The 19523-nt window shown below is 41.3% G+C and overlaps 1 protein-coding gene across 2 annotated transcripts in view; it reads left to right on the top strand.

Annotated features, from left to right (window-relative positions):
- The window catches only part of AGXT2 (alanine--glyoxylate aminotransferase 2), a 51489-nt gene that overhangs the window by 15582 nt on the left and 16384 nt on the right, over positions 1-19523 (top strand). For both annotated transcript variants that reach the window (XM_049862115.1, XM_049862111.1), the window contains exons 5-9: positions 1233-1327; positions 6880-6973; positions 7596-7689; positions 15499-15599; positions 16420-16512. In XM_049862115.1, coding sequence (XP_049718072.1) covers positions 1233-1327; positions 6880-6973; positions 7596-7689; positions 15499-15599; positions 16420-16512 — 477 coding nt within the window. The remainder of the gene's footprint in view (positions 1-1232; positions 1328-6879; positions 6974-7595; positions 7690-15498; positions 15600-16419; positions 16513-19523) is intronic.

Genomic DNA, 19523 nt, shown 5'->3' with positions numbered 1-19523 from the left:
TTTTGGAAGAAAGACCTGATGATCTACTTCTGAGAAATCAGCCACTGAAAACCCTATGGGGCACATTTCTACTCTGACATTCATGGGGTCTCTAGGAGTCAGAATCGACTGGGTGGCAACTGGTTCGTTGGTTAAGATGAAGAAACTTGTAATCTCTTTGACCTAAGCTCAGCACAGGGATGTTCATGAAGGGGCAGAAACAAGGAATTTGGCAAAGGTACAAGCACACACTCACCTCCAGTTTCTTTAGTTCTCCCCATTCCTTTGGCCAGGCTGAGATATATTTTTTGTATGCTTGCTTGTTTTCACACATACAGGACAGCCAGCCTGGGGCATCCTTTGAGGTTGTAGGCCAGGCAGCCTGCTTTGTTCTAAACCTTCGGAGTCAGGTTTGGCTGGTTTAAGTTTAGCCAAGAGACCTGATCCTAGGCAGTCATATTCACTCAGCACCTAACCACTGTGTGCCCCTGGCAAGTCTCCTGGTCTTAGCAGTTTGCAGAAAATCAAATAGGGCCAACGAAATCCTGGAATCACCCATAACTGTGACAATCTCTTAGCCATTTTTGTATCTCTAGCACTTAGCTAAGGACTAACATTCTCTTGACCCACGCCATGGTGTTTTGAAACGCCTCATATGCATGCGAAAGCAGGACAATGAATAAGGAAGACTGAAGAACTGATGTCTTTGAAATATGGTGTTGGCAAAGAATATTGGATATACCTTGGACTTCCAGAAGAACAAGCAAAACTGTCTTGGAAGAAATAGAGCCAGAATGTTGGTTAAAAGCAAGGACTTCCTCTCACATACTTTGGGCATGCTATCAGGAGGGACCGGTCCCTGGAGAAGGACATGCTTGGTTAAGTAGAAAGTCATCAAAAAAGAGGAGGACCTTCAAAAAGATGGATTGACACAGTACCTGCAACAGTGGGCTCAAGCATCACAATTGTGAGGGTGGCACAGGACCAGGCAATGTTCGTTCTGTTGTATGTAGGGTCACTATGAGTTGGAATCCACTAGACAGCACCTAACAGCAACAACAACAGCATTTAGCAGCTGCTCAACACAGGGCTATAGAGTAATCAAATGATCAGGTGGCTAGGTAGCCCACGCTGGTCTGAGGGGAGCTCTCGTTAATAATCAGAGACTGGGACACGTGGCCTTTAACAATTTTGAATTAATCGTGTAATAAGGAGAGAAATTGCAAGATTGTGTGTCTCCCTTTTCCTTCCAGGTCATTTTCTTGACAAATAGTGGATCAGAAGCCAATGACCTTGCCATGCTGATGGCCAGAGCGCACTCAAATAACACAGACATCATTTCATTCAGGTAATCATGCCTGAGAAAATTCAACTATAGTAACAGTGACTTACCATAACACTAAATGTGTCCATAAAATATGGCAAGAGGCTTTCCTAGAGGCATTTTTCTCATTTTAGGTTTTAAGGCAGGATCAATCAAATGAACCTTATGACAGGATAGCCCCATCCAAACTGGCCTAATCTAAGATAGGTTCCGTGGCTGGGGTCATCAACAGCTTGGAGTCCTCATTAAGCCATAGGTCCTTCTATGGAATTGACAAGATCACAGGTTGTTTGTTGGTTTACTTTGAAGATGTAGTATTGACTACAACATATACCAAGTACTGAATGATTTCTCTGTGCCCAGAGAAGCTCATGTCTCTACCTTATGGCACTGGGCCCATTTTAATCTCTGATTATGACAAGGAGCCATGTACTCATAGAGCCAGCAGGCCATTGTTTCACGTTTTAATCCTGCATATTTCTGTTTCCTTGGATAACTTCAGAGAATTAGTAATTTAATAGATTAATTGAATTAGGATGTTGGCAAAGAATATTGAATATACCATGGACTGCCCAAAGAATGAACAAGTCTGTCTTGGAAGAAGTACAGCCAGAACGCTCCTTAGAGGTGAGGATGTTAAGACTGCCTCATATACTTTGGACATGCTATCAGGAGAGACCAGTTCCTGGAGAAGACAATCATGCATGGTAAAGCAGAGGGTCAGTGAAAAAGAGGAAGACCCTCAGTTAGATGGATTTACACATTAGCTGCAACAGTGGGCTCAAGCATAGCAACAATTGTGAGGACCAGGCAGTGTTTCATTCTGTTGTACACAGGGTCACTATGAGTTGGAACCGACTCAACATCACCTAACAACAACAGCAACAATAGATTAATTATAAAGCCTGATGGCTATGTTAGCACTAAAAATAATAGAAAACTAAGAATTTTGCTCACAGTTGCCGCTTTGGATGATTTTATACAGCAAATTTAAACAGACATTTATAAGGTTTATGTAAAAGACAGGAGTGACTTATAATAAAAGTTGATGAAAAGAAGAAATATTCTCATTCTTCCTGCTGTTGGAAATTTTCTGTCTAAATTCAAAGGAAGACTGATTTCAGCCTCACAACAATACATACAATACAAAATTCCATATAAAACACACACGCAGTTACTACCTTACGGCACTAGGCTAAGGAAACATCTGCTATCAAAGAAGTATGGCAATAAAAATTTTGATTCATGTTTTACCTAAATAAACATTCCAGAATATGCATGTCAATGACAAGGATTGATCTGTGTGAAGCAGTCATGCTGCTACTGGGGTTCAACACATGATTGTGTCTCTTCTTTCAAAATATAGGACCACTCTTTTGAATAGTCTTAATAATCCTGGATCCTCATAGTTTAAGGGTGGTTTTGATTTAGGAAATTGCCAAAACACGTTTGAAGCCAAAGCTGGTGATCAGGTGCTTTATACTTAAAATGATTGTTTCAGGAGAAAAAACAAACACTGTGTTTCTCATATGCATAATAAGATAGCTTACAAGGCACTTAGAGAGGAATTCCCAAAGATATTAATCAACAGCTGCATCACAGGAACAAATATTTGACTTCCCAGCTAGTGAATACTAGTGGCCATCCAGTCAGCCCCCTGACTTGTGGCAACCCTGTGTGTGCAGAACTGTGCTCCATGGGATTTTCAATGGCCGCAACATTTCAGAAGTAGATTGCCAGGTCTTCCTCCCAAGGCACCTCTGGGTGAACTTGAACCACCAGCCTTTGGGTTAGTAGCCGAGTGCATTAACCATTTGTACCACCAGAGGCTCCATTTTAAAGAATAATACTCATTGAACATGTAATTTCTGGTATGTTTGCTAAAAGATTAGTCTCATTACTTTAGAGTAATAGGGTACATCTCAGGTCAGAGTCCTTGCCAGATGATTTCCAAAATTCCTTTCAGCATTTCAAATTCTTACACCTATAAGAAAGATATCTGCAATAAAAAAGTCGTTGGTCTTGCAAAATTCAGTCATGCGATCTCCAGCATCATTTCTATCACCAAGGCCATATTTTCCAACTCCCAATCCTTCTCCTTTGTTTCCACCTCTCACATTCTAATCACCAGTAATTGTCAGTGCATCCTGTTTGCTCGATCAATTTCAGACTGCTGAAGTTGGTAAAAATCTTCAGTTTCTTCATCTTTGGCCTTAGTGGTTGGTGGGTAAATTTGAATAATAGTCATATTAACTGGTCTTCCTTGTAGGCATATAGATATTATCCTATCACTGACAGCATTGTACTTCAGGATAGATCTTGAAACGTTCTTTTCGACGATGAATGCAACACCATTCCTCTTGAAGCTGTCATTCCCAGCATGGTAGACCATACGATTATCCAATTCAAAATGACCAATACCAGTCCATTTCAGCTCACTAATGCCTAGGATATTGATGTTTATGCATTCCATTTCATTTTTGACGATTTCCAATTTTCCTAGATTCATACTTCGTACATTCCAGGTTCCAATTATCAATGGATGTTTGCAACTGTTACTTTTCATTTTGAGTTGTGCCACATCAGCAAATGAAGGTCCTGAAAGCTTGACTACATTCACATCATTAAGGTCAACTCTGCTTTGAGAAGGCAGCTCTTCCCCAGTCATCTTTTGAGTGCCTTCCAACCTGAGGCGCTCATCTTCCGGCATTGTATCAGACAGCGTTCTGCTGCTATTCATAAGGTTTTCAATGGCTAATTCTTTTCAGAAGTAGACTGCTAGGTCCTTTTTCCTAGTCTGTCTTATTCTGGAAGCTCAGCTGAAACCTGTCCACTATGGGTGACCCTGCTGGTATTTGAATACCAGTGGCACAGCTTCCAGCATCACAGCAACATGCAAGCCCCCACAGTGAGACAAACTGACGGATGACTTTTTCATTGCAAATACCTTTCTTTTCTAACATAAATGGTGACTGTACGCATGGACCTCGACAGATGCAATACACAGGAATCAAATTGACTACATCTGTGGAAAGAGACGATGGAAAAGCTCAATATCATTGGTCAGAACAAGGCCAGGTGCCAACTGTGGATCAGACCATCAATTACTCATGCTAGTTCAAGCTGAAACTGAAGAAAAGTAGAAAAGTCCACGAGAGCCAAAGTACAACCTTGAGTATATCCCACTTGAATTTAGAGACCAAGAATAGATTTGATGCATTGAACTTTAATGACCGAAGACCAGACGAGTTGTGGAATGACATCAAGGACATCATACATGAAGAAAGCAAGAGGTTATTAAAAAGACAGGGGAGAAAGAAAAGACTTAAATGGATGTCAGAATAGACTCTGAAACTTGCTCTTGAATGTCAAGTAGCTAAAGTGAATGGGAGAAATGATGAAGTAAAAGAACTGAATAGAAGATTTTAAAGGATGGCTCGAGAAGATACAGTATTTTAACGACATGTGCAAAGACCTGGAGACAGAAAACCAAAAGGGAAGAACAGGCTCAGCATTTCTCAAGCTGAAAGAACTGAAGAAAAAATTCAAGCCTCAAGTTACAATACTGAAGGATTCTATGAGGAAAATATTAAATGATACAGGAAGCATCAATAGAAGAAATACATAGAGTCACTATACCAAAAAGAATTGGTCAACATTCAACCATTTCAGGAGGTAACATATGGTCAGGAACCAATGGTACTGCTGCACTGAAGGCTGCGCTAAAGGCATTGGTGAAAAATCAGGCTCTGGGAATTGACGGAATACCAGTTGAGATGTTTCAACAAACGGATGCCGCACTGGAGGTGCTCACTTATCTATGCCAAGAAACTTGGAAGACAGGTACCTGGCCAAACGACTAGAAGAGATCCATATTTATGCCTATTCCCAAGAAAGTGATCCAACTGAATGTGGAAGTTATAGAACAATATCATTAATATCACATGCAAGCAAAATTTTGCTGAAGATCAATCAAAAGCTGCTGCAGCAGTATACTGACAGAGAACTGCCAGAAATTCAAGCTGGATTTAGAAGAGGACATGGAACCAGGGATATCATTGCTGATGTCAGATGATCATGGCTAAAAGCAGAGATAACCAGAAAGATGTTCGCCTGTGTTTTATTGACTGTGCAAAGGCATTCAACTGTGTGGATCATAACAAATTATGGATAACATTGCAGACAATGGGAATTCTGGAGCACTTAATTGTGCTCATGAGGAATCTGTACATGGATCAAGACACAGATGTACAAACAGAACAAAGGGGCACTGCATGGTTTAAAGTCAGGAAAGGTGTGCATCATAGCTGTAACCTTTCACCATACCTATTTAATCTGTATGCTGAGCAAATAATAGGAGAAGGTGGACTATATGAAGAATGGGACATCAGGATTGGAGGAAGACTCATTAACAACACGCATTATGCAGATGACACAACCTTGCTTGCTGAAAGTGAAGAGAACTGGAAGCACTTACTAATGAAGATCAAAGATCACAACCTTCAGTATGGATTACACCTCAACATAAAGAAAACAAAAATCCTCACAACTGCACCAATGAACAATATCATGATAAACGGAGAAAAGATTGAAGTTGTCAAGGATTTCATTTTACTTGGATCCACAATCAATGCCCATGGAAGCAGCAGTCAAGAAATCAAAAGATGCATTGCATTGGGCAAATTGGCTGCAAGAGATGTCTTTAAAGTGTAAAAAAGCAAAGATGGCACCTCGAGGACTAAGGTGCACCTGACCCAAGTCACGGTGTTTTCGATCACCTCATATGCATGCAAAAGCTGGACAATGAATGAAGAAGACCAAAGAAGAACTGAATTGTGATGTTGAAAAATACTGACTAAACCATGGACTGCCAAAAGAAGGAACAAATCTGTCTTAGAAGAAGTACAACCAGAATGCTCCTTGGAAGTAAGGATGGCAAGACTGTGTCTCACATACTTTGGACATGTTGTCAGAAGGGATCAGTTTCCAGAGAAGGACATCATGCTTGGTAAAGTAGAGGGTCAGCCAAAAAAAGAGGAAGACCCTCAATGAGGTGGATTGACACAGTGGCTGCAACAATGGGCTCAAGCATAGCAACAATTGTGAGGATGGGACAGGACCAGGCAGTGTTTCGTTCTATAGTGTATAGGGTCACTATGAGTAGGAAATGACTCGATGGCATCTAACAACAACAACATAAAAAAAGATAAACCAAAAAAAACCAAACCCAGTGCCGTCGAGTTGATTCCGGCTCATAGCAACCCTATAGAACAGAGTAGAACTGCCCCATAGAGTTTCCAAGAAGCACCTGGCAGATTTGAACTGACAACCCTTTAGTTAGCAGCCATATCACTTAACCACTACGCCACCAGGGTTACCATAAAAAAGGCAAGTAAGTTCACCTGACATAGGTGTGATAGCTTCTTAGAAATCATTGGAGTTGAATGTTAATGGTGCTCTGTTTCATCTCCATAGCTTTCATGTGTTTTCTCTTTTGTCCTACGCAGTATTCCATAGTCCGTTGATTGAAGAAAATGAACTTAAGCTCCCCCACCCCCATTGTTTTCTCTCTGCAGAGGAGCCTACCATGGATGTAGTCCTTACACACTGGGCTTGACAAACGTAGGATCCTTCAAGATGAAACTTCCCAGTGGAATGGGTTGCCAAGCAGTGAGTTTTGGGTTTTTGCATCTTATTTCTCTAAAAACTGCTGGGTCTGTGGAATAATTGATTAGAATTTCTTGGTATTTGGGTTACAAATTAATATAAAACCTGCCATTAATCAGGGACTCAATTTGATGCAATTGAATTGAAGACCATTTGGGGGAAATATTTCTTAGAAAGGACTTCAGAATCTGAATAATAATTAATGATGTTTTTTGTTATTATTTGTTTGCTTTCAAGTTAAATCAAGTAAACTGGAAAGAAATGCATTGAATTTAGTTCTCAGAGCCTTCAATGCAGATAATTTCTATCGAGTCATCTCTGCACTCACCTTCTGTTCTCACTTGCTGTGCTCACATTTTCAACATCACAATCAGACACCTAATTATTCTTACTCTTTTTTTCAGCTGCTCTTACCCACAAAACCCTTGAGTAAGGCTAACATTGAAATTAGTTTCCTTTGTAGAGTGTCCATATATCTGATTTCTAAGAAAAAAAAAAATTATCTCTTCAGAGCAGAATATTAAGTTTTCTTCCTAAGTGGGGAAGTAGTGAGGGGGGAATCTCAATATCAAATTGGTCAGCTTGTATTCCTGTCTTCCCAAACTCTTTCTTTTGTCATTTGCAGACCATGTGTCCAGATGTTTTCCGTGGCCCTTGGGGAGGAAGCCACTGTCGAGATTCTCCAGTACAGACAATTAGGAAATGCAACTGTGCACCAGGTCCAACTCAGCAGGGAGGGAGGGAATAGGGTAAGGTCTGGAAGGGTAATGGACTAAGAGTAAGGCAGAACCATTCCTGAGTGAACAATTACATTTGAAAAAACAGGAAATGGAAAAGTCAAAGGAAACAAGACTAAAAAGTAACCCCTCATTGAAATAACATTTCTCATGCTGACTACAACTTTACTGTGAGTCCCTGGGTGGTGAATACAATCAACGCTCTCCACTGCTAGTGGAAAGGTTGAAAGTTCAAGTCCACCCAGAGGTACCTTGGAAGAAAGGCTGATGATCTACTTCCAAAAAATCAGCCATTGAAAACTCTATGGAGCACAGTTCTACTCTGACACACGGGGGTCACCACGAGTCGAAGTCAACTCAACGGCAACTGGAACCACTTTACTATCAGAGTTTGTCTGGTTGGGTATGAAAAGTATCTTATGCTATCAAAACTAAGAAGAGACCATCGCTTGGTACTTAACCAAGGAGCAGCTTTGAATCTTGTGCTCTATTAGCAATAGCTCTGGCATTGATTTTAAAACAAAATGGGGTTTGTGAACTTATTTACCAATTCCCAATGGAGGAAGAGGAAAAGGGAAAGAATACTTTTAGGAATCTCAAAATTCCAGTTAAGAGGTTCTCCAGGGACCCAGAATGCCAGCCAACATGAGAGCATCTGTCAAAATACCGGGCCTTTCCTTAAAGCTGCTGACTTCTCTTGGGAAAATTTTAAAGGCATTCTCACAAGGAAAATTTGTATGTATCAACCTCATTTTTGTTTACATCCTTTAGTTATTCTTAACATGAAGGAGAGTAGGCATGGAAATGAAATCTGCCATTTGCCTGACATGTGCCGTCATAGTACAGGACCTCTTGAATATTTGGTCTTAAGTAGTTTTGAAGGAAAAGAACTAAATGCTCCAGCCCAAACATCCTTAATGGAAAATGTAGGTCACTGGGTAAAGAGGAAGAATGCAAAATAATAGTCTTAAATATCAGCTTTAAATGGAAGAAAATTCACAGTCATCTTGAAATTCAGATGGGATAATGGCAAAATGGAGGTAGGATGAAAAATGAGCATTGGAACAAGATAAGGTGTCGTGGCCACAAAATTGAGAATTTAAAACCAGAAATAAGTTTAAAGCTATAATTCAAAATCTCCATTTTAAAGGTGAGGAAACTGTGATCCACACCTCAGAAGTAAGACAGCTTGTATTTGACCTCAGGTGTTCTGACTCCAAAGCCAGTGCTCCTGATGCCTAGGATCACTCTCATTCACACTGATGTACCATCTGGATGAACCCAGGCTTAAAAACAAGTCCTGGTCTGCTGGCCAGAATTGAAGAGACACATGAAGGCAAGTGATCCGGATTCCACTTCCAGCCCTGCCATTGTCCAGCTATGAGCAGAAGCTCCATCTTTGCCGTCATTTTTCTCATTTGTAAAATGGAGAGAGCCATACCTGGTCCCCCGACTCCCATATTACAGGACTTTATGAGATCAAGGGATAGAAACATACACCTTGTCTTTTCATAGAGTGAGGCAGATTGTATAAGTGCCAAGTAAGACCAAATCTATATATCCAATTTGGAAACCCTGGTGGCATAGTGGTTAAAAGCTACAGCTGCCAACGAAAAGGTCGACAGTTCAAATCCACCAGGTGCTCCTTGAAAACTCTATGGGGCAGTTCTACTCTGTCCTATAGAATTGCTATGAGTCGGAATTGACTTGACGGCAACCATTTTTTTTGCTTTTATATATCTAATCTATATGGCATTGAGAACTAAAATCAGTTCAATGCACCTCAAAGACCTGGTCTGACTGCAAAACCACCAGAACAGAGCCTAGTACACACTGTTGTTGATGTTGTGTGCTGTCAAGTTGATTTTCAACTCACAGCAGCCTCATATGACAGGGTAGAACTGCCCCATAGGATTTTTTAGGTTGTAATCTTTATAGAAGCAGATCACCAGATCTTTGTCCTGCAGAGCCACTGGGTGGGTTAGAACCACCAACCTTTAAGTTAGCAGCTGAACATTTAACCGTTGGGCTACCAGAGCTCCTTCTAGCACATAGTAAAACCCAGTTCCAGTGCCGTCGAGTTGATTCTAACTCATAACAACCCTATAGGACAGAGTAGAACTGCACATAGTAGCACTCAAGAAACAGACTTTTCATCCTGTCCCTACTATATGGACCTCTCTCTTCATCTTTTCTGCTTACTCTCTCTTTGAAGCTTTCTCATCTGCCTTAGGCCAACTTGAAAATACCAGAACCCCAAGATCACCCTCTAGTGGCATTCGGAAGCTAAATGATAGTGACAGACAGACATTTCTGCTTCTCTGGACTGTTACCTTGGGCCAGCTGTTTTCTTAACTCATATCTTCAAGAGACACGACTGATCTCATATCTTTAAACATAACTGGAATACACCAGCCCTCTTTATTGCTTTTAGAACTTGGAAAGTGTTTGTTCTTTGTTGTAAAACAAGTATATCATATATGTTTACAAACACATCCCAACATGGAAAGTATTTTGGGTACAGATGGCCCCAGTTCTCAATTCCTCTTAGAGTTGGTTCACTGTGTGCATATAGGGGCAAACCTTATAAGTCTTTTTCTTTTTTTCACTTCAGAAATACATCATTGTTCCCAGCATAGGTGAGGGATCCATTTTGTGAACCTAATATAGATGTTCCACCACCTGTCTGTCAGTTTGTTGTACTGTTGTGGCTTGCATGTTACTATGATACTGGAAATTATACCACCAGTATTTCAAATACCAGCAGGGTCATCCATAGAGGAGACTAAGAAAAGCCTGGCTATCTACTTTTGAAAATTAACCAGTGAAAACCCTATGGATCACAACAGAATATTGTCCAATATCAAACTGGAAGACAAGGCCCCTAGCTTGAAGTGTGTGATGGTTAAGACTGTGTGTCATCTTGGTTGGGCCATGATTTTCAGTGTTTATATGTGATCACCCCTATGATGGATCTGCTGTGAGTAGTCAAGCAGTTGAAAGGGAGTTTTTTCAGGCATGAGGTCTGCATCCAAATATACGTGGATGTTCTGGCTTTTGCCCGCTCTAGATCCTTCAGGTGCCTCCTGTTTTTCTGACCTCCAGTCCTTGGGACTTGAGCTAGCAGCTTATCTGCCAATCTTGGGATTCATCAGTCTTCAGAGCCTGTGAGTAAGAGCCCTGCTCTCCAACCTACGGATCATGTGTTCACCAGCCCATGCAGCTACATGAATCAAGAGATGCCTCTGTCCTGATCCACGGTCTTGTACATTCCAGCCCCTACAATCACATAAGCCATTTCCTTGACATATATATAAACACACATATATATACTCTCTTTACTGGTTTGGCCTCTCTAGAGAACTCAGCCTAAAACAGAAGGCATTCAAAATAGACAGTGGACTTGAGCAATTAACAACAATACAGATGTTTATATGGTAGATTTCATTATCTTCTCACACCCCACTCTCCAGGATTTTTAATTTCAGTTGTTCATTCCAGGGCCTTTAGTTCAGATCCAACCCATGATGAAATTCACCTCTTATCACCCTACAGTGCCCTGACCTTGGTACTGATCATGTCACTCTCTTTTTGAAAGGCAAGTTTCCTTTTTCTATAAAACTGTTGTTCTTTCTTTGCTCCTCGCTCTGCCTAACTCTTTCTGTACCACCAGCCAAAATAAAATCTCTTCCATCTCCACTCTGTTGCTTGGATCCCATCCAGCAGAGCATCCACTCTCCACCCCCTTGATGTTGCCATGGTAACAGAAATGAACTAAACATGAAATCTCTCTCTAGAGGCAACCTGACCTGAAGTTACATGATGTGCCAATGAAGTAAATGTGAAATGAAGTAAAAAGTTGATTACAGCACATGACCCCTCTCATCTGCCCCCATTGTGGGCCAAACCAAAAAACCAAACCCAGTGCCGTCAAGTCGATTCCGACTCATAGCGACCCTATAGGACAGAGTAGAACTGCCCCATAGAGTTTCCAAGGAGCGCCTGGCGGATTCGAACTGCTGACCCTTTGGTTAGCAGCTGTAGCACTTAACCACTACACCACCAGGGTTTCTCCATTGTGGGCAGTGGGCAGAAAATCATGAAAGGTCAATACAGGTTTAAGCAAAACCATCTCTTGGTTTGTCCAAATTTAAGCCACTGGAGTTGATTTTGCTCCATCCTTTGATTTCTGTAGTTACAAATGGACTTGCTAAAATTTCCAAATTACATCTTTTGAGCATATGTCCGATCTTCCCTTTAGAGTATTCCTGGGATGTTTTCTCTCTCTTTCCTAATAAAAATAGGGAATTTCAATCTGTCAAGGCATAGATTTATCTACTATATGCTGCTCACTGAAACAGCGTAAGTGATGCTGCAATACGTACTTTCTGAGTTTAGTATCCTTGTCATTGTTTCCTTCTTCATACCTCTAATCCTCAACTCACACCCCTTCACGTTCCCCAACCCCAGCCTCTGCCAAGCAAACTTTCCCAAATTTCACATGTAGCCTAAAGATGTATTGGGGGCTAGGTAGAGTTTTCCCCATTTTTAATGAAGGGCTAATATATTTCTGCTTCACTTACTGAAGGTTTCTGTTTCTTATCTGTAGACTTTGGAGGACATCCATGTCACTAAATAGGCATTAGGATGGCACGTGGTGACTGTTTTCACTGTGAGTGGTGCTGAGTCTTCCCATCGCCTCCATATCCCCCTTTTGTATTCCTTCTGCTGTCCATGGATACGAGTTGAAGTGTAGACATTCAGAGACTCAACCGTTTTTAGAACCAAATTTCAGGTGCATGTGAAAATTCTGAAGGCTCTCTCACTTATGAATGCAGTTGACTTGGGACTTTTGGTATGCTGGAGGGGGAGAATTCCTCTCCCTTGCTTTGCCAGCTCTGCTGCTGGTTCTCAGTTTTAATGATAATATGCTGATGGCAGGCTTCTGGAGTTTGGGCAATCCTTATGGGCTATTGTAAAAATGGCACAGGGGCAGCATCTGACCTCCTCTAATTTCACCGGAGGGAAGGAGAATCAAGATCTCCGGACCAAGGCTGATTCCTATGACGTGGAGGTCAGACATGCCTCCCTTCTCTGCCTTCTTTACCAATTCCAACACCAATCATCACCTCCCCCCGCCCCGCCCACTGCACTCTTTATTTTTCTGCTTAGTTTGATAATTCATTGCAATGGCTACACAGAACTCACAGACAATACTTATGATTATGGGGTTTACTAGGAAACAGACTACAGTTCAGGTTCAGGAATGCCCAAGATATAGTTCTTCCCTCAGTACAGCCTCCTTTCAACTGTGCCTGCAAACATGTCTCTCTCTGGCCCTTGGCCTCTGCCCTGCTGGGACAAGTTTTACAAAGCTCTTTTAGCTCTGCCTATAAGTGCCCTGAGGCACCCCACTCCACCAGTAAGCCTCAGCCCAACTACACTCAGCTCTAGCTTCGTGGGTCAGCAAACTTAGTTCCACCAAGTGCCAGGAGGCACCCTATTCTACCGGCAATCCTCCTACCCGAAAGCACTCAGCTTTTTCCCTCTGTGGGCCAGGAAGCCCATCAAACCATCTCCTGCCAGTCTCTACTGCCACCATTTCTCTGCCACGGTTTCTCTCTGTTTTGGTGTTAAACACTTCTCTCTCTCTTTCTGTCTCTCTCTCTTTCTCTCTCTCTCTGCCTCTTAGCTCCAGGAGCTTCTCAACACAGGAATCCTGGTTCCAAAGGACACACTCCACTCTTGGCTCTTCTTCCTTGGTGGTAGTGAGATCCTCCCTTGCTGCCTCTGGGATGGCCCACTTTAAGCCTAGTGGGACGGCAAAACTGACCAATCCCCTTGATGGGCCACAAGGTGGGAGTACAAGACCACAGCTAGAAAGTCCACACAAAAGCAATCCATCTCATTGCAGCAAATCATTTCCTTTTCCTCTTGTCCCCTCCCGCCCACAGGATTTCAGGTCTGTTGGCCTGCACGGTGAAGCTTATCGCTATTGAAAATTCCATCACTACAGGCAGAAGTGTTTCACAGTGGGAATGTAAACATGGTTAATATTACCAACAATTGAATGAGATGAACAATAATATGACTGCCTAGGTTGTCTCCAGCTGAAAACAAAAATCCTGGCTAAAACATGAGAATCATCCTCTTTAAGGCACCAATACAAGAAAGTAAGAATTTTTAGGAACCCAAAGAGGTCACCAGAGCACTGCAGGCAGCTTTTGCCCTTAGGGCATTTGCAAATCTGATGACCTTGAGCTTCATTTTTTATGGCTTTATGGAATGCAGGGAACAAATAAAAAAGCCTAGGGCCCAGCCAATAAAGGAGATCAAGTTGGAGACCATAGAGCTGGAATTCCAAAGAGGCTGAACCCTCCCTCATGAGTCAACTAGAAATAAACCTATCACCAACAACAGCGCCTTACTCACTGAAAGGTCTGCAAGGATTCTGGTGCTGAGTGCAAGTGGTGTGGCTTGTGGAGAGGAATCACCACTGAAAATTTCAACTACAGTCTGGCCATGATGAGGCTTAGTATTCTGAACTCTCACTACCTCAAGCTGATAATTTAGAGGAATCTCTGGCTGATCATGCTTTAAATACCTGGAAGCTACAAGTGCGAATATTCTCTGGAGGAACCTACTTCATTCTGGACCTCAAAGAATTCTCACAAACAAAATCCCAAGCAAAATAAACATCCCTAGGCAAAATTAACTAACATACAAGGAAAGCAAATGCCACAATCAAGAAACAGACCCATAAAGATTTCAAATAATGGAATTATTCAGACACATTTTAAAAGAAATATGTTTAAAGAAAATCAAATACATGCTTGAAAATATGTACAGGGAACAAGGAACTATAAAGAATAACAAAGCAGGTTTTGGTAAAGAACATAGATTCTAATAAAAAATAATAACTGAAATTATAAAACCCAATGTGTAGGTTTATCAGATTTGATCCAGACAAAAGGAGAATCGATGAGTTTAAAGGGTGATCATTCGAACAAGAACACTTAACTTCCTTCTCAGATAAGAAAAACCTTCAAGTGAAATTCCTCAATGTCTCATAGCAACCACGCTTTCTACTATTTACTTCCCTCTTAATTAATATATATATTTATTGACCACCTACAATGTACCAGGCAGCTTGCTCATCAAGAGAGATTCCGAAAACAAACAAGCATAGTTCCTTTTTAAGAGAAGGGGAGAAAGGCTGGTAAACAGCAATCGTAGTACAAAGTGGCAAGAGCTACAATGGATGAAAGCAATTCTAGAACATTCCTCTTTAGACTGAGTTCTAATTGTCTCATAAACATACTAGCTCTCAAGACTGAGATGCTTTGTAGTTTTAAAATTGTACATCAGATTAAGTGGTGATAAAAGATAAATAAAATAGAGTTACTTTCAAAAAGATTAAATCCACACCCCAATTACATTCAAATTAAATCTACCCATTGAGAATATAAATATCCTTAGCTATCTATTCCAGACTCAAGGATACTTTGGGGCATTTCTTCCCGAGAGGGAAATGACTAAACTAGTTTGTTACTGTCTTTATGGCTATCTTAATCTCCTGCTTTGAGCCAAAGTACAAATCATTCTGACGGAACGTTCCCCCCTCAGAAATCCATATCCTTATATCCTAGTGACTGTGTTCTGAGGGACTCTAATCAATTCACTCATCTTGTTTTCTATTCTTTTTATCTATTTTTTCTCATTATTTTGGATGTCATTCTCACATCTTCAAATGTTGGGGTTTGTTTGGTTTGGCTTGTTTTGTTTTTCTAGGCTGCTGCCAAGCTAAAGACCAATATATTGAACAGTTCAAAGATACTCTGAATACTGCTGTGGCCAAGTCAATTGCTGGATTTTTTGCAGAGCCGATTCAAGTGGGTATACTAACCTTAGACCTTAATTCAGCTGAGTTTTTAAACTATCAGGGAGTTTTAACTCATATATTCTACACAATTGCAAAGTATGTTAAGTACCCATTGCTGTGTCCCCCTCTGAATTTAATTCCTGCACTTCCTCCCCTTGAAAAAAGAGGGTCCCTGATTTCCAGTTGACCTTTAAAAAACCATCTCCTCCATTCCCAGACTGAACAGATAGATGAAGCTATTGAATTCTAAAATTCTTCAGAAAAGGAAACCCCAGCAATTTTTAGTTCCCTAATACCCACACTGTGGGGTTTTTTTTTTTTTTTAGTAATACCCACACTGTCAGGGAAGCCTTTCTTTAATCTCACCAAATCGTTTTATTCTACTTTTTTCTAATCTCAGGAAAGAACGAATATGCTCATCCTTTTTCCAGAAGACATGGCCTAAGAGTAATGCCCCTCTTTTCACCCATAGTGGAGACAGTTTTGTAGACTGTTTTTAAAGTTGCTATTGTCACTGAAGAAACCCTGGTGGCGTAGCGGTTATGTGCTATGGCTGCTAACTAAAAGGTTGGCAGTTCGAATCTACCAGGCGCTCCTTGGAAACTCTATGTGGCAGTTCTACTCTGTCCTATAGGATTACTACAGGGTTGCTATGAGTCAGAATCAACTCGACACAATGGGTTTGTTTTTTTTGTTTTTTGTTTTTTTTAATTATCACTAATGACAATGAAGATAATGATCCATTCCAAAAAAAAAAAAAAAAACACTTTTTAAACTGTCTCCAGAGCTAGCAATGTGATTATAGGTCGTCTTGGTTTGGTCTTTTGCAGGGAGTGAATGGAGTTGTTCAGTACCCAAAAGGGTTTCTAAAGGAAGCTTTCCAGCTGGTGCGACAGAGGGGAGGCGTGTGCATCGCAGACGAAGTGAGTGGGAATGTAATAGGTACAAGTCACTGCAATGGGGACAGGAAAAACACAGAGAGAAATCTCTTTAACACCTTCTCTGTATCCCAGGCAGAAAGCATTTAGTATGGAAAGTCCATGGTTGGCTATAAATTTATGAAGCTTTAGCTAGATGGCTGGTTGGTTTGTTAGGGAATGAGCTGGTTGGTTTAACAAGTACAACAGAACTTAAACATCCAAATTGATGTCTATCAAATAAGTTACTAAAAGGCATAGTGTTCAATGTGTACTTAAAATTCCCATTTGGGGATTGCTTCAGGGGCAGGTTACAAACCACATAGGAAATTTACTCTCATAACCAAGTCTATGTGTTATTTTTTACCAAAATAGTATTAACCAGCCTGGCAGCATTCACCTTACCTTACTGAAAAAAACTTGCCTGCAAATGGTATTTTTAAAAAATATAAGCAAGCCAACTCTAAGGTAGAATAGAAGTCCCTGGGTGGTACAAATGCTTAACGCACTCAGCAACTAACTGAAAGGTAAGGGTTCGAGTTCACCTAGAGGTGCCTCGGAAGAAAGGCCTGATGATCTATTTTCAAAAAATTAATAATTAAAAACTCTATGGAGGACAGTTGTACTCTGACACACATGGGGTTGAAATCGATTTGACCCCAACTGGTTTAAGTTAGAAGAGCGACACCATTACAGATATTCAAAATATAGTTTTAAAAAAATCTACAGAGAACACCAAAGCCACATGATAACTATAAGCCCAAGAGACAGAAAGGGCCACATGAACTAGAGACTTACATCATCCTGAGACCAGAAGAACTAGATGGTGCCCGGCCACAACCGATGACTGCCCTGACAGGAAGCACAACAGAGAACCCCTGAGGGAGCAGGAGAACAGTGGGATGCAGACCCCAAATTCTCATAAAAAGACCAGACTTAATGGTCTGACTGAGACTAGAAGAATCCCGGTGGTCATGGTCCCCAAACCTTCTGTTGGCCCAGGACAGGAACCATTCCAGAAGACAACTCATCAGACATGGAAGGGACTGGGCAATGGGCTGGAGAGAGATGCTGATGAAGAGTGAGCTACTTGTATCAGGTGGACACTTGAGGCTGTGTTGGCATCTCCTGTCTGGATGGGAGATGGGAGGGTAGAGAGGGTTAGAAACTGGCAAAATGGTCACGAAAGGAGAGACTGGAAGGAGGGAGCGGGCTGACTCATTAGGGGGAGAGTAAATGGGAGTATGTAGTAAGGTGTATATAAGCTTATATGTGACAGACTGACTTGATTTGTAAACTTTCACTTAAAGCACAATAAAAATTATTTTTTAAAAAAACTACAACAGTTTGAGTTAAGGCAGCATTGTTGGAATAAATATATGGTACCTTCAAGGAGGGAGGCCCTGGTGGTCTAGTGGTTAAGCTACACCTGCAAACCAAAAGGTCAGTTCAGATTTGCCAGACGCTCCTTGGAAACCACATGGGACAGTTCTGCTCTGTCCTATAGGGTAGCTATGAGTCGGAATCAACTCGACCACAATGGGTGTTTTTAATCACCAAGAAGACTACTTTGAAGGGAATAAAATTCACTGGCTATATAAGTTCTGACCCTGTGTTTCTAAAAGTAATTGATTTACTTTCATTACACCTTATATAAGGAGCCCTGGTGACACAATGGTTAAGTGCTTGGCTTCTAACCTGAAGGTTGGTAGTTCAAACCCACCCAGCAGCTCATAGGGAGAAAGACCTGGTGATCCAATTCTGTAAAGATTACAACCAAGAAAACCCTATGGGGCAGTTCTATTCTGTCACTTGGGGTCACTATGAGTCAGAATTGACTCGATAGCACCTAAAAACAGCAGTATATAAAAATGTATTAAGGAAAGCAGCCCTTGCCTATTGAGAAAAGCAGTGGAGATCAAAAGGCCAGAGGATGGTCTCCAGGCTGCAGAAGTCCTCCTGGGCAGCTGGCCCATTGCTAGGTGACGCATCCTGGTTCTTCCAACAGGTGATAGACCCCACCAAGGAGAAGTAGAGAACCTGCGAATAGGTTTCATACCTGTTTCAGTCCTGCAATCTTTGCCTGAATTTGTTGTTGTTGCTTGTTGCCATTGAGTTGATGCTGGCTCCTGGAGGCTCCACGTGTTCCAGAGGAGAACTGCTCCATAGGGTTTTCTCAACTGTAATCTTTATGGAAGCAGTTTGTTAGGCTTTTCTTCCATGGAGCTCCTGGGTGGGTTTGAACTGCCAACCTTTAAGTTACCAGCCCATCACAAACCACTTGTGTCCCCCAGGCTCCTCTTTGCCTGAACAGTTTTCCTCAAAGTCCCCACAGCAGATGTTGGGCGGCCCCATCGGCAGAATTATTTTGCAGTGTCTTCATGTGCAGCCAGGTCTCTGCTAGCCCCTTGGTGGACTGGACAATCCCTGGTGTACTGCATGTGGAAGCTGGGGCAGCCTCCTCCTGCCAAGCCTGTGCAAGTTCAGGGCATGTGGATTAATCAAAGTCTGAGCTGAACAAAGTTAATCTGCTATTAAAGAAGGAGAAGGAAACGATATTAAGCCAGTTTACAATTAGGTACATCAATGACGAGAATAAACTTTGGCCTTTGTAATCAGCACATAGTAAATCTGCCACAGTTTAGACTAATTAGAGGGGAGATAGAATTAAAAGAAAATAGGAATTTCAGAAATTTTCAAGATATGTGGTTTTATTACTTTTAAGCATGTTATTGGAAACCACCTAAAGCAAGGTGACCTTGAGAAGGACTGTCCTAATGACTGGGTAAAGATAAGAATAGCTAGAACTTTCTGAGACTTACCTATGTGCCCAACAGTATTCGTAACACTTTACATGTATAAACTCCGTTAATAACTTACAACAATTCTCTAAGGGATGTCCTATTATTGTTGCCTTTTTACTAATGAGAGAATTTAAGCCCAAGATGGCTAAATCACCTGTCAAGGTCATACAGTGAGTAGGGACAGAACCTGGACCCAAACTCAAGCTCCTAAGA

The sequence above is a fragment of the Elephas maximus genome, chromosome 2 (assembly GCF_024166365.1).
Source record: "Elephas maximus indicus isolate mEleMax1 chromosome 2, mEleMax1 primary haplotype, whole genome shotgun sequence".
NCBI lineage: Eukaryota > Metazoa > Chordata > Mammalia > Proboscidea > Elephantidae > Elephas > Elephas maximus.
The sequence above is the reverse complement of the archived record's forward strand: the minus strand, read 5'-3'. Positions and strand labels throughout refer to the sequence as shown.